At 32.0% G+C, this 15,030-nt stretch overlaps 1 protein-coding gene across 1 annotated transcript; it reads left to right on the top strand.

The window, feature by feature from the left end:
* The first annotated feature begins 3,675 nt into the window (after window positions 1-3,675).
* On the top strand, window positions 3,676-14,872 carry LOC119666849 (probable cyclin-dependent serine/threonine-protein kinase DDB_G0292550). Its single transcript, XM_038076129.1, has 3 exons — window positions 3,676-4,502; window positions 13,027-14,375; window positions 14,475-14,872. The coding sequence occupies exons 1-3, from the start codon at window positions 3,676-3,678 to the stop codon at window positions 14,870-14,872; spliced, it is 2,574 nt and encodes an 857-aa protein (XP_037932057.1).
* The last annotated feature ends 158 nt before the right edge of the window (window positions 14,873-15,030 follow it).

The raw sequence follows: 15,030 nt of genomic DNA, 5'->3' as shown, positions 1-15,030 counted from the left end.
GAGAGATCTTTCGAAACTCTTCATTCTTCAATTGGTATGGACCTAAAATTTTGTATTTTCTGTTGTCTAGTACATCACAGTTGGTGATCAGATGTTCCTTAGACTCTTCCTCGTCACAGCAGAATCTGTAAATATTTGTGTCAGATATACCTATTTTGTGTAGGTGTTTATTGCAAAAGGCGTAGCCTGTTAGTGTATCTGAGAATAATTTTAGACTCTTCTTGTTTAGATTGAGAATAATGTCTGGTCTTTTGGTGTCAAAATTTAAAAATCTTCTAGAGTGATTTAGGTCATCTGTGCCATTCCAAAATTGTGTGAATTTTTTGTTGTGTCCATTTTTTGGTTTTGTGTTGTTTTTTTTAAAGCCAAAAAGGGGGTTGGACCGATGAATGATTCTTTTGCCCCTTTTATGACATTAGGGCCCGCCTTTTCATTGTTTTCGTGTGCTTTATGTTCGAGTACCCAAATCAGAGAGACCTGTTCGTAGGTGGCCAGCTGATTGAGTGCATTGTTGCACTCCATAAGGATTTTTGATGTGAATTATAGCCTACCTTATATAGATCATATATTAAATGATTGCTTTACTTTTGATTCTATTGAAAAATATATATTTTTAAATATTATACCTACTATCCCTGTTAAATAAAGTTACTATTGAAAATATACTTTTCTAATATAGTCAATAAAATTTAATTTATAATATACGAGGTGAATGCATTGCTAGCTAGTGCTCGTTTTAGTTTTAGAATTTTATATATTGTATTTAATTATAATAAATAAATAAATAATAATAAACTACATGTTAACAATTTATATATGACAATGAGTACTTAAAAAATCAAAAAATTTTGCGTTTCTTAGTTGTTCTAGGCTTATAAAACAACAGCTGTTTCGTAAGTATTGGGCTAAATACCCATCATTAGTAACTCTTTTGGAAAAATAATTTACTGTAATTTAATTGTTCGTACATAATTTTTTGAGAATTGCAAAGTACCAGAATCGAAACTCGTGCCCCCCGCCAAATTTAAAATTGAAGCAAATAATTATAAAAATCACAATAAAATACAAGTGGTTTTACTAATTGACTCTCTAATTGTTTTATCAATTTATGCAATTTGACCATTTAATCCATTCAGAAAATATATAAATAAAAATTTGCTTCATTAAGCGCCGTGTGCAAGTTCGAGTAAATGAGGTAAACTAAAATTGAAATTTTTCTCTAGCGGATTTTTTGCACTGCACTTATGTTACATATTTAGTTATTTATTTATTGCACTCAATTTATTATTTTTGGTTAAAAGTTTTCAAATTTATTTATTTATTTATTAAACATCTTATAAAATTTTTACAATCGTAACACCTAATTTACATAATTTTAATCTAATTTACCCTACTCGAAATTCTGGTAATTACCAATATTCGCTGGCATATCGATATAGTTAACTTTTTCTCTCAATTTACCATTAATTTACTCGAACTCGCACACGGCCTAAAACAATAACTTTTGAAATAATTTTAACACCATAAAAGTTTATATATTAATATATATTCATATATATATATTTATATTAATATGTATATTATATATGTATATATATATATATCAATAAATTTATCGTAATAAAATGAGAATGTCTTTTGATATAAAAACTTGTGGCAACACTAAAATTTTCATTCATTTTGTTTTCATTTTCATACTATGTCCGTTTGTTGATAAATTTTACGGTAAAAGGAAAAGATAAAAGGAAAAATCAAATTCACCCTTAAGGCAATGACATACTCGCAAACTTGCAGATGTGGAAATTAATTTAGTGTGCCCAACCACCCACTGAACATGTACACTCACAGACACACGCACACTAGCCAAACAGAGAGACACATAACAAAGTTACTCTCATCATAAACGCACACATTCATAGACAAATACAGTTAAGCAACAAAGTTGTACACGCGAACATAAAACATTTGCAAAGCACAACAAACCGTAAAGCATCCTGCGAAACAACTTACAGCGCGGAATGTGGGTCCGCATAAACCAAATTTCGATTTATGACCAACACATGGAAAATGAACGTAAGTAATGAGTATGAGCGCGAGAGCATGCATAATGTAGACAATGTAGACTGTGTAGACAGTGTAGACGTAAAAGGAAGGCAAGGATATTATGGTAAGGAATCGTTCGTTCGTTATACACGGCGCTACAACGACAAACAAAGAAAGCAGCATGAGCGGGAGTCGAAGCAGGAGCACTGACGTTGGGTGGCAAATAAACTTTCGCACTGACAGCAACTTTCAGCCAACATAAATAAAAAAGTTTTTCATTCCGACGACTGCGAAAACGGCGAATGACACGAAATACCGAAAGAAAAAATCTAGTCACGGGGAGTAAATCTGTGAAAAATTGCAAATTTTTATAGAAAAAATTCAATAAAATGCCTATGGTATATTAAAAAATAATAATATAAAGTGCGTGTGGTATTTATTTTTATATTTCAAATATTTCAAAAGCGTGTGAAGTGTCTATAAAATGAAAATATGATGTGCAAAAATTTATAAGGAAGCAACCAACCACATTGAAGTGAAAGGATAAAAAATTTTTTGTTCTCCACAACTAATCGACGACAACGGAAATGGTTGCGTTTCCAACGCGTACAGACTGTAACGCGTTATTCGACAAAGGTGACACTGGAATATAGAAAGAAAACAATTAAAAATTGTTTTATATTTTTCACGGAATAAGACAGGCTCAATAAACGTGCATATCCGGTTTTGTATACGTAAATGGGCGTTGTACCCACAACGCTAGTCCCTTAAACAATAATTTAAATTTTGTCTAATTTTAAATAAGTGAACCTTTGAAATTCATTCCAAGCCGGAAGTGCAATCCAATGATCAGTTTCACTAAAGTCTAACCAACAATTTTCAGGGAGTGTACCAAAGAAACAAAAAAAAATTTATACAACGACAAAGCAACTTTGCACAAAGTCCTGTGTTGAGTACGCCGCGGCGCGTCGCGGATCGAAACGTCGCGGGTGTAGATATACAAAAAGGAAAACAACAGCAAGAAAGAATAATGCGAAAAAATTTCGGAATTGAAATCTCATATGAGAATTGTGTTTTCTGTGTGTAACTATGTTGTGAAGACAAGGGGGGCAGGACGAAGAAAACTAACAAAGAAAACGAAAACAAAAATACTGAAACAGAAGCTGAAGCAGAAACAGAAACAGAAACATTAAAAACCAAAAAGTAAAAAGTAAAAAGTAGAAAGCAAAAGATGTCAGCTTCCTCCGAGACTAGGATATGTGGAACTATTCGCAAGGGGTAAAGTGAGGAAACTACGGAAATATACAAAAGTATTTTCACTTGAATGGGTAAAGTGAAAAAACGAAAAAAAATAAATGAAATAAAACATAAAAATAAAAAATAAAAATAAAACAGAATAAGTGATAAAATATTTTTTGTTATGCGAGCGAAATAATAAAAAAGAAAAAAAAATTAGCAAACTTTGGAACGTAGTTTTGGAAGTGTGGGGAGTAAGTGGTGGTGGTAATAAATTTAGCAAAAAAACACAAAAAAAAAAGAAAAACAAAAAAAAATTTGTTTACATATTAATTCTTTCTTCCATTCAGTGATTTAGTAAAAATATTAAAAATTTATTTTCTAAAACAAAACGAAATGTCCAAGTCGAACGCCGATTTTAGTGCGTTCGACTTTAATGACAGTTCCGATAATTCCGATATACAAACACGTGGTCCCTACCTAAGTCGTGCCAGTCTTAGCAATAATTCCTTAGTAAACAATAACACCAATAACTCAGCCAGCTCCTCGTCCAGTAACAATGGCAACTCAAATGATTCACAGAATCTTAACAATGTGGGCGGTACAAATGATGAGCACGGCATTGCCGGTGGCTCACAAATTGATACCGATATCCGTGAACATGATGGTGACATTAACGGGAACAATAGTAACGATGGCAATTCAACTATTGGCAATGGTACGCATACGAATGCAAATAATACCGATGGTTTGTTAATGGGTGCTATGGGTCCACATGGTGGCACAATCAACACAGCAGCCGGAACTGTTAGCAATGCTATGGAATCCAATAATAGTAATTGTGCTGTTGCTGGGTTACTTGATGGTGCACTCGGTGGCAGTAGTAACAATTGCAATAATGAACTCGTTCGCAGCAGTAGCGCTAGCTTAAGTAACAACAGTACATCTACCAATCATGGTGGAGGCACTGGCGGTGGCCTAGGTGGGGGTGGCGGTGGCGGTAGCAGTTTATGTAGTGTTGGTGGAGGTTCTGTTGCTGGTTCTACTTCGGCGAGTGAACGTAAAAAATATCGACATCAGAATTACAGCAAAAATATTTATATTGGCACAAAAAATGCAGAAAAATGGGAACACACACGTTCTCGTTTGCAGTTCAAAAACGACGTTGAGTTCGTGGCGTATCTTTTGAACTTGGCTGATAAGGATACCGAACGTTTAGCAAAGTAAGTAAATACTATGGAATTTTTATTTTTATTTGAAAATGAATTTTAATAATAAAATTCTATGAAAATTTTGGGAACATTTTACAAAATTGTAAATACAATTTTTTGAATTTTTTTTGGAAATTTTGATACTTCATTTAAAAAAAAGAAAGCTTTATCTTTTCAAATTTTATACCTATGATACGAGTACAGCAAATGTACTTGCAATTTACTGGAATTATCAACATATCCATTATCTCCAATGCAAAAATAGACACTATCACTTCAATAGGTTATAAGTGGGACTATTTCGAAAATTCTTCTCTAAGCACAACAGTTTATTGCTGGAATATGGTACGCGATAGGTAGAGTGCTCAAATAGCAAGACAATGAAGGTTTGAAATACTAAGAAAAAAACCATATTTAAAAAACTTTACAAAAGTTTAAGCTAAAAAAATCAAACAAATTAAAAAAATAGATTTTAAATCACTATAAATAGAATCCTTCTTACTTGAATTTAAATGGCCATAACAACCCGTTACCGGGTTTCGACCTAAAGCATATCTCTCCAGGCTCGTGTTCTATTAGACACTTGTTTTATGTACGATTGTGATTAGTTAAGGTCACAGTGATATTACGCTTTTAAAACTTTCCTATCCAATTATTTCATTATAGGCCGATATGTCGATAAAAATTTAATAATGTAATTTATTTTTGCTGAATGTATATAAAATCTTGGGGTGCTATCATATAAATTAGTTTATTACGATAGTATTTTCAAAGTGATTGATTTTTTCTTGCTCCTACCAAAGATTATTTTATTAAATGGTAAAAATTGGAATTCAAACTAAACAAACAAAAATACTACTAAAACAATCCATAAGAATCTCATTTATCTCTACGGTATAGTTTTATAGACGCTTTAGTGTCAAAACATTTCAGTCAAGTAGTACAGACTACATGAAAACGATCTTGAGAACATAAATGAAGAGGAACAGTTTGACGTGGTCCATCGAAACTTAACTTAGCATCGTGCGACTACTAACTTTCGGAAGATAGTGGTATTTTGGTAATTTTTCTGAATGAATTTTCAAGGTAACCAACTTTTACTGAGAATGGACTTTTGTGTCTTTAATAACAGTTGTACTACTAACTTGCTTGTCAATTTATACGATTATTATAATATTCTTGGTTATAGAAATTGTTACTTTTAACAATTGAATTTATTTTAATAGATTCAAGCTTATTTAATATTGATGTGCAATCTAAAAATTGTAATAAAAAACTAATAACAAAATTAATAAAATGCTTATTATATAGTTCCTGTTATATAATATATGTGAATATAGAAATATATATCTGTAGTCAAAATTTCCAATTATCAATAAAAAAATTAACAAAAAATATGTACGTATTGCAATTTCTAAGATTTTTTTTCATTACATTCTAATAAACACATCTGTTTACATTCTTGTTAAAAGCTTGATCTGGTTCAATCATTCGATTTCGTCTGATCTATTTATAAACCTGCCAAATGAAGTAATAAAGGTATTTGAATATTGATATAGTAATTAAAGTAATGGAATATGAATGGTGAATATTCATTTTCAATATTAACTGAAAAAGAGCAAATCAGGTATACGAGTATACCGAAAATAATTTCTAATAATAATTATTTTAAATAGCTGAAATCATATATCGCTTTTCAGATCTGTAAATTTTCTTTAATTTTTGGTGTCTTTGATGGATATTGATAGATCAAAATTCATTTTCTAAAAATGTTCGCTCATTTTGTGCTATATATATATAAATATATAGTACGGATTGTAACCAAGTTTATGATACACATCTAAATAATTAATAACCGTAATATGTACATGTTTTTTCGCCAATTCAGCAAGCTATGAAATACTTTAATCCTTTTAAAACATTCTGAACCCATTATTTAGAGATGAATTTAGAGAAAAAAGTAGAAATAATACTTTATCTCTCTATAATCTCAGTCTTAATTTGTAAAATATCAGTAATCTGTTATCATATCACAAGAATGAATATGAATTTTTTGGCTAAACTGATATTGAATTAATTGCTAAATATTTCCAACTTTTTTTAAAGGTTATGATGTCATAGTACTTGTTACCAAGTGTGCAGATTAGCAATAGGTAAATTGATAGATTTCTTAAAACCAGCTTTCTCGAAAACAAAACCTACAAGATATTTTGTCAAATATGCTAAAAAAATGTATTGATGTAACTGGTTATATGTGATTTTTATGACTTGATTTTTTGTTGATTGATCAAAAAACGTTTTAGCCTTTCCAATGTCACAGCTAGACTGCATAGCCAAACGAATCTGACGACAATACTAATATTCGAAATTGGGGTTTCTTAGCTAACTAGTTTGCTACTAGTTTTCAAGTTGCACACGCATTCCTTAATAAGACTCTATCAACTTTTTTTGTAACTAATATCACTTAACTCTAGATGGTATCGCTAAGCGTCTACGGATCATTGTGCGGTATACCCGTCCTCAAAAAATTTAACCCATCTTAGAAATTATATGATTTTTTTTAAACTTTTTAATCATTTTTATTACGTTGATTGAAAATGATTGCAGAACGAGATCTTGTATGGAAGTAGATAACATATTTAATAGGAATATGTAGTATACATATTAACAGACAGTCAAACTGCTTTAAAGTTCTTGAAGTTCAATCCAATTTACATGTAGGGTAGTTTTTGACTGCTAAACATGATGTTGAACGCTACTTGGCAAACTGCAAGGTAGACGAGCTAGCCAGTTAGAGTACTTCAGGTAATCACTCGGAATACCTAAATATCAACGTACATCGTTGACATCATGTAAAATTTTGCTGAATTCTTTCTGTATTGAAGAAAATAATAAATGATGGGAAAACTTAATGATATGTAGGCAGTTTTAAACTAGTTAGATTTGTTATTTTTAGAAAAAAAACCACCAATATAAAAAATGTAGATACCCCAAAAAGATATTAGTTTTATGGTCGGTTTGTTGACGAGTCGCAGTCGATTAGAAAACCATACTAAAAGATTGGATCTCCCTTCCATTTTTTTTGTAGTTGTGGAGAGAACAATAAAGCAGTTCGCATCTGCAATCTCCAGGACCTCTTTTTTCTCTCTAGAACCTCTCTCTAAAGAGCATATTAAGCTTCGGTGAAGGTTCAAGGTGATTTTTAAACCTCTGAGTCTTTTATACTAAGTGAATTCTTAGGGTTGCCGGTATAACCACACGAAGGTTGTGAAAGGTGAATGGTTTAATTCCATCAATAAAAGGGAAGCTATTATTTAATTTAGGGAACTAAACCTTATAATTACTGTTATTTACATGAGAGAACCCTCCTATTATCAATTATTATAAATTCCTATTCGTATTATTCCTATTCCTATCCTATTCTATTATCAATAGGAAGGTTCTTAATAATTTGAAGCTCCTCGATAATAGTATGATCTCTCTTTATCATTACCATAATGTTATATGATGATTTATATGATACATGTTTTGTGAAATTATTCTCTTTTTTCCTATTCGTCTTTTATTGCTTTTGTTATTGTTGTTTCAGTAAATCAAACTGAAATTCGCAGCATAATAGTTAAATCCAAAGTATTAAAATTATTGGAATATTCCTGCTGTGTTTACAAAATATTTTAATATAATTTCCTTGTTGGCTTGTCTTTATTTTTAAAATAAATAAAACGTAAACATAACAAACCAAAAAATAGAAATAATATGAAAAAAAAAACCATAAAAGAAATCTAAAAATGAAATGAAAGGAAAAATATAAAAGAAAATATAAAAACGATTCATGCCCGGTTGAATCGCATAAACTTGCCGCCGTCACAAAAGCACCGCTCATGCGGTTGCTTGACTCTTTACATTGCGCTTTTCATGCTGCAATGCTGTGTTGGTCTACCTTTGCCTACCTCTGCCTTCCCGCCTTCTTGCCAACCCAACTGAATGCTGTTGGCTTACTTGTCTACATTTGCACTAACTACGTTCGCTATGCGTATGATGTACATGCTGAAGCTGTGTCAGCGGAAGCGGAAATAAAAATACAAACGCAACGTAACGAAACGAAATAATACGTAACGACGATAACAACAACTACAACAACAACAACAACAACAACAACAGCAGCAGCAACGGTACATCAGAAGCAAGAACAACAAGCAGAGAGGTTTTTACGCGGTAAAACAGTGCAGCGTTGTGAGTTGCTTTTTTACTTTTTAGTAATACAGTACACAGTATTTTCACTGGCACTGCGCTGGCAAACAAATGTGAATTTGTAAATTTGTATTTTGTGAATATATACGAGTGCACTTACATACAAATGTGCATATTTGTTTGTGTTCAGTGTGCTCATTCGGTATAAAGCGATAAGAATACAGTGTGGCAAATTTCAATTGCAAACGCACAGATTTCCTATGTGAATTTTACCATACGGTTGCACATTATAAACATACACACACGCACGCATATATGCATGCAATCCATATACATATACATATATGGTATATTTATGTATGCCACGACAATAACTTGCTGTCTCAGACTTCGACTCGTACAAGCGAATGAACAAATTCTATGTAAAAAGACGTAAGCACAAAATTGTGCGGCCATATACAATAGGAACTAAGGGAATTCGAGGAAATTCATCAGCACATTTATGACAACGTTATATTTACAACAACAACAACAACAACAATAACAACAAAACAACTACAACCACAACAGTCCAAATGCAAAAGTAAAATTATGTGCCATTATATTTAATGCCACCTAGCTCCAACCCCTTAAGTGCTAAGCTTTAAGCTAACATGCTTGCTTGCATGCCTTCATGCCTATATGAACGACAACAAGATGGATGTACACACATAATATAATAGGTAAAACTGTATATGCAAATCTTAATGTGTTTGTGTGCTTGTTTTCTATGATGGTCTTCGCATTATTGTAATATGCACAAATGTACACAACTCAATTCGTTGATTCTTGAATTGTAGGAGTCTGCGATGAATTTCGCTGGGCGAGTATTGGGCGCCGATATTTGTAACGCACTAACGGCGCAATTGCACATAAACACAACACAGCAAAACACAGCAGAACACAGCATAACACGGCAGCAATAACAATAACAGTAACAACAATAAGAACAAAACCAAAAACAAAAAAACAGTTACATCAGTTAAGGACAGCACACAGTGGTAGCGAGCGAAAACGTCAGCGAAAACAGTAACAACAAATGTGAATTGGCAAATTCTCGAAATTGATGCCACTCCAATGTGTTGGTCCTATTGCTGCTATTGTTATTGTTGTTGTTGTTGTTATTTTTAGTATTGCTTTTGCTATTGCTGTTGCGATTGGTATTAACAGTGCACACACAACTCAAAATGAAAGTATAAGAAAAATCAATTAAACGCAGTGCAGGACTTTCTATTAATGTTTATCGTGTCGTTGTAGACATTCTACTTTCCACAGGCGAAACTACAATTTTTCTCTCCTCTATCCTCATTATTTTTTTTCGTTGCTAAATCTTTCAATGTCTTCCTTAAGATTACATACAGTGTATAATTTTTTTTGATTCTACCACTTCTACTACATTTTATTTATGTATGTATATCGTATGTTATATATATATATATATATATGTGTGAGCATATGTTCAATATTTGATACAAATAAACACAATGAGAATTGCGCTCATCTATGCATGAACTAATTTTTATATTGTTGTTAACGAAAGAGCGCTCTGGCACCAAAGCTAATTAACTGTAGTTGATTATATATGTATATTTGCACGTGTGTTTGTATATACATTCCTTCCTTCATACTATATGTATGTATTGTAGTTAATGTTTATTTGTGCTGCTCATAAAATGAGTTTTTATGACGATGACAAAATAGTTGGGGTGTGTATGGATTGTGCTTAAGGATAATCTAAATTATTGCAGAAATATATTTGCTACATTTCATCGAGAGCAACAACAATTCTTATATAAATAAAATAATTGCAATTTATTTGTATATCAACCAGAAGATGTTTTATATATTTACCATTAGTTATTGTTCATCAATATTTCTTATATTGATACAAAATTTCTGTTAGCGACGCCTTTAAGTATGCAACACAATTTTTTTTATGTCGTTCAAAAAAGAAAGTGAAGAGCTGAACTATGATAGAAGGGCATAACACTTAAAAGAGTATTATTATTTATCGATTATGCGGTTATAATTTCCTCAAAAATATGAAAATTTACAGATATATATACTTATATTATAGCGATTTATAGACTATATAAAAAAAAAAAAAACTTATATATGGTTTCAAAGCTGTAAAAATGTTGCTAAATTATATATACATATATATTTGTGACCTGGCAGATTATGAAAACATATTTTTATTGATTTGAAAAGTTCTGTAGAAGAATAAAATATGAAAAAGTGTAGCTAAGTTCTAGAGAAGGAATTAAAAACAAAGATGATTTCAATGATAAAAAAGATGAAAATTTACAGATATATATACTTATATTTCATAATCACATAAAAGATCACTATATTATAATATAGTGATTTATAAACCAAATCAAAAACAAAAAGAATGAACATTAAAACTTTTAAAAGGTTTTAAAACTGTAAAAATGTTGCCAGATGATATATATATTTCTGATATGACAGATTATGAAAACATATTTGTATATTCTTATTGATTTGAAGAGTTTTGTAGAAGAATAAAATATGAAAAAGTATAGCCAAGTTCCACAGAAGGAAGAAAATTCAAAGATACTTTTTTGAAATAGAAATTTTCGATTCATTACCTATAAGATAGATTTCCATAAAGTAAAGTATAACAAACCTTAGAAAGTACTAAACAAATTAGATTTTGATTACAACATAATGCAATGCATTTCTATGTTGGAAACAATCCAATATATTGGAACCAAAACATAAGGCATAGAAATGAAAAATGTAAAAATCCTTAAAGGGGTGTTTTAGCAGATCAAAATGTAGAGTTACAAAAAAAATTCGAAAATGTTATGGACCTAACTTCTAACAAAAATCAGGCATCTAACACAGAAAACAGGCATAAAAAATTGTTGATAAGAAAAGAACAACGAAAAGTGAACTATTTTCGATATGTGAAGCTTGAACCCGATTTTTTCTATTTAGAAAAAAAATAAATTTAACTATTCAGGCTCAAAAACATCTGAAACTGAACTGGACATTAGAAGAATTAATGCACTGCACAGAACAAAAAATAAACATATTTCAATCTAATATCAAGAGATGTAGTAAAATACATATGATGGCCATATCCTTGTGAACGATCGTGTTTATACTCGTTTTATAATACGGTATAAAAATTTTTAAATAAAGTTTTTTATCTACAGTCACTATCGTTTACATATGGTTATATTAAATCTCTATAGCACGTTGTGATTTATTTGAAAACAAGGTTTTTAGTAACTAATTTTAAGAAATATTTTAAACGTTTTTCCTTCTTTTTCTTGAAAATATGTTAAGCATATTTATATTTTCTCTCTTGGGCTGTGAAACTAATCAGAATTCATTTTCATATGAACACAGTCCACCATACTTTATCATCTATCACTATCTTACAGCATAATCTTAACATGCATATATTTCAATATATGTATCAAAATCTAACCTAACAAGAATCTAAATCTGTAAAATATATAAAATATATAAATCCGCGTAGTGTATGTATATATAATATTCCTCTTCAGTAGAAAGCAGCTAGGGTTACTAACAGGTTGACAGTTGTTACATCTTCACTTGTCTCAACCGTCTCATTATCGTCTCAACAAGATGTGTTTATTTGAGATGCGTCTTCCAGTTTTTCACTTTGTGACTATCCAGGTTTGAAATTTGACCTGAAAGAGTATGCTGGATAGGGAACTTATATTCTGATATGATATTCAAAAATGTATGTTTTGGCCTTTCGTGCGCTTTCTTGGCCTTTTTGCAAGTAATTATTTTTGAACCGGCATTTTTTATTTAATCCTTTTATTCCTAGGTGGAACAGAGGGCCATCATATTTGAACCGGCATTGGTGGGTTTCAAATATACGTTCTCGACTAATAATTCGTAAAAAACGAACAAAGCCCACTATATTATTTATTCATAATTAAATTACTAACTAATTATTAATAATTATTACTAGAACACTTTTAGGATCATACGTATGATTTTTTTACATTTCTGGGTAATGATTTCATTCGCAATCCATTTACAAAATACTTTGAGTGTACAAAGATTGTGAACTTCAAAAAAGTACACATGTATTAAAATCTATATTATTTAATATTTTTTTTTATTTTACTTGAACATTTATTTTCATAATTAATAAATTCTATGATATCAAATACCTCTAGTTCCCAAAAATGCTTAATGCAGTCTACATTCGAACTAAAAAAACAAATGTGTTTATAGATGTATTATTATTCAATACTATGACATAGATTAATTCTCTTTCCTCTTTTAATTTCAGTCTACCGGCTCTGGCGGATCAAAATTCCACCACTAAAAGCTTTGCGAATAACTTCAAACTTGAACCCAATCTCAGCGCCAAAGAGTTTAACACTAGCCAAGCAGAAAATGGAGATTCACAGCCCACACGTAAAAAATCCAAGAAACGTGTACAATTCAGCGATGCACTAAATGGCTTCCCTAAAATGAAGGATTTTTCAAATTTCGCTATGAAAGCAAAGAAACATGACCAGAAAATGAAAAACGTTGGCAGTAATGGCGACTTACTACCGGAAGTACTGGACTGCCGCATAGCTGAAAAAATAAAAAGCGAACTTGAAGAAAAATCTGCATCAAAAGAATCACTACCAAATGCGCTATGCCTAAAGAAAGGTGATGAACAGAGTGATGAGGAAGACGACGATGACGAGAACACTAATGCTGGCGCATCGACCATTACAGATGCAGTCGATGGCATAAATGGTCAAAACAGTAATTTCCGTATGCGTATCAAAAATAAGAAAAATAGCAAAGGCATGGCACCACCCAATAGTTACAATAATCTGAACGCGAATCCAGAAGATGATGAAGATGAAGGCGAAGACAGTGAGTGCGACGATGATGATGAGGAAATGGATGAAGAAGCAATGGCCCGTGAAATGAAAAATGAACAAAACTTTGTTGAAGAAGAAGATGAACATGACATTGCTTTCCGTTCGCATCAATCGTGTCGTGAATGCTCCATCACACACGACCAAAAAATGTGTCCGCTGCGTAATGCTATGAGCACAATAACAGATGCAGTAGACTTAGCCGAGTGGATTGAACGTAAAAATTTGGAAGCATTGGCCAAACTGAAAGCAGATGCACATAGACATGCGAAACAAGATCACGATGATGATGAGGACATGGATGAGACTTCTCAAATGTCGGAATTGGAAACAAAGCCATTAATAACATTTGCCGAAGCTTCTGTGCCAGCAGAATTTGAGTTGCATAATGTGGAACCAAATGTAACCGGGGTATTTGTGCGTAGTGAGGTAAGAGCATTTACAAAACTAGGTCCGCTAATTGGTCAAAAGGTGGAAACGACTGAGGTACGTGAAGGCAGTGATATGAAGTGGATATTTGAAATATGTGAAGCTGGCGCAGAAAAATCACAATTGTTGAGTTGTGAAAATCCGAACACGTCAAATTGGTTGCGTTACATACGACCAGCGCCCACCTATGATGAACGCAACGTCAATCTGGTTTCCATTGAGCGACAAGCATATTTTGTTACATGTACAGAGGTTAAAAATGGCATGGAGTTACTTTACTGGAGTGATGAGTGTAACACAATGTGGCGAAAAAAGCACACGGAAAAGATAAGTGAGTGCAGTCAATGAGTTATGAAATGATGTCTTACACAAATTATTTAAAATCCCTTTTTTATTATTATATGAACTTAATAAATCGCTTTTATTTTAGATTGTGGCGGTTGCAATTTGAAATTTGACCATCCACTTTATTATCGTACACACTGCTCCGTGTTTCATGATCCTTCAATGAGCCTAACCATACGCAAATATCATTGTAAGGTATGTGGCGAGGCAGTGCTGGGCAAGGATAACATTACCAAGCATGCGGCGGAAAAGCATGATGGAAAGGGTGCATATCAGTGCCAGTTTTGCAACAAGTTCTTCTTGCGTCTCAACTACCTTGAAATGCACCGCACATACGGTTGTGCCGCAAATCCAAATCGGGCACGTCCGTTGTGTGATTTTTGTGGTCGCAAATTTTGCCAACCACAGAAATTGAAAGCTCACATTAAACGAATGCACAGTGGTAAGAAGGCTCAAAGAGAGTCCTGTAGTAACAGTAGTTAAATAGTTTGCTACAAAATATATACATATGAGCATACGTATATAGTATAATAAATTTGTATGTATCTTAACTATGTAGTTAATGTAGTATATTTGTATATTTGAAGCTATGTTGTATGTATTCGTATTTTATAGATATGTATGGTATATGAATTTCATAA

This window comes from Teleopsis dalmanni, chromosome 1, assembly GCF_002237135.1.
Source record: "Teleopsis dalmanni isolate 2A chromosome 1, ASM223713v2, whole genome shotgun sequence".
In the NCBI taxonomy this organism is placed as follows: domain Eukaryota; kingdom Metazoa; phylum Arthropoda; class Insecta; order Diptera; family Diopsidae; genus Teleopsis; species Teleopsis dalmanni.
Note: the sequence above shows the minus strand (reverse complement) of the source record. Positions and strands in the feature narration are given on the sequence as shown.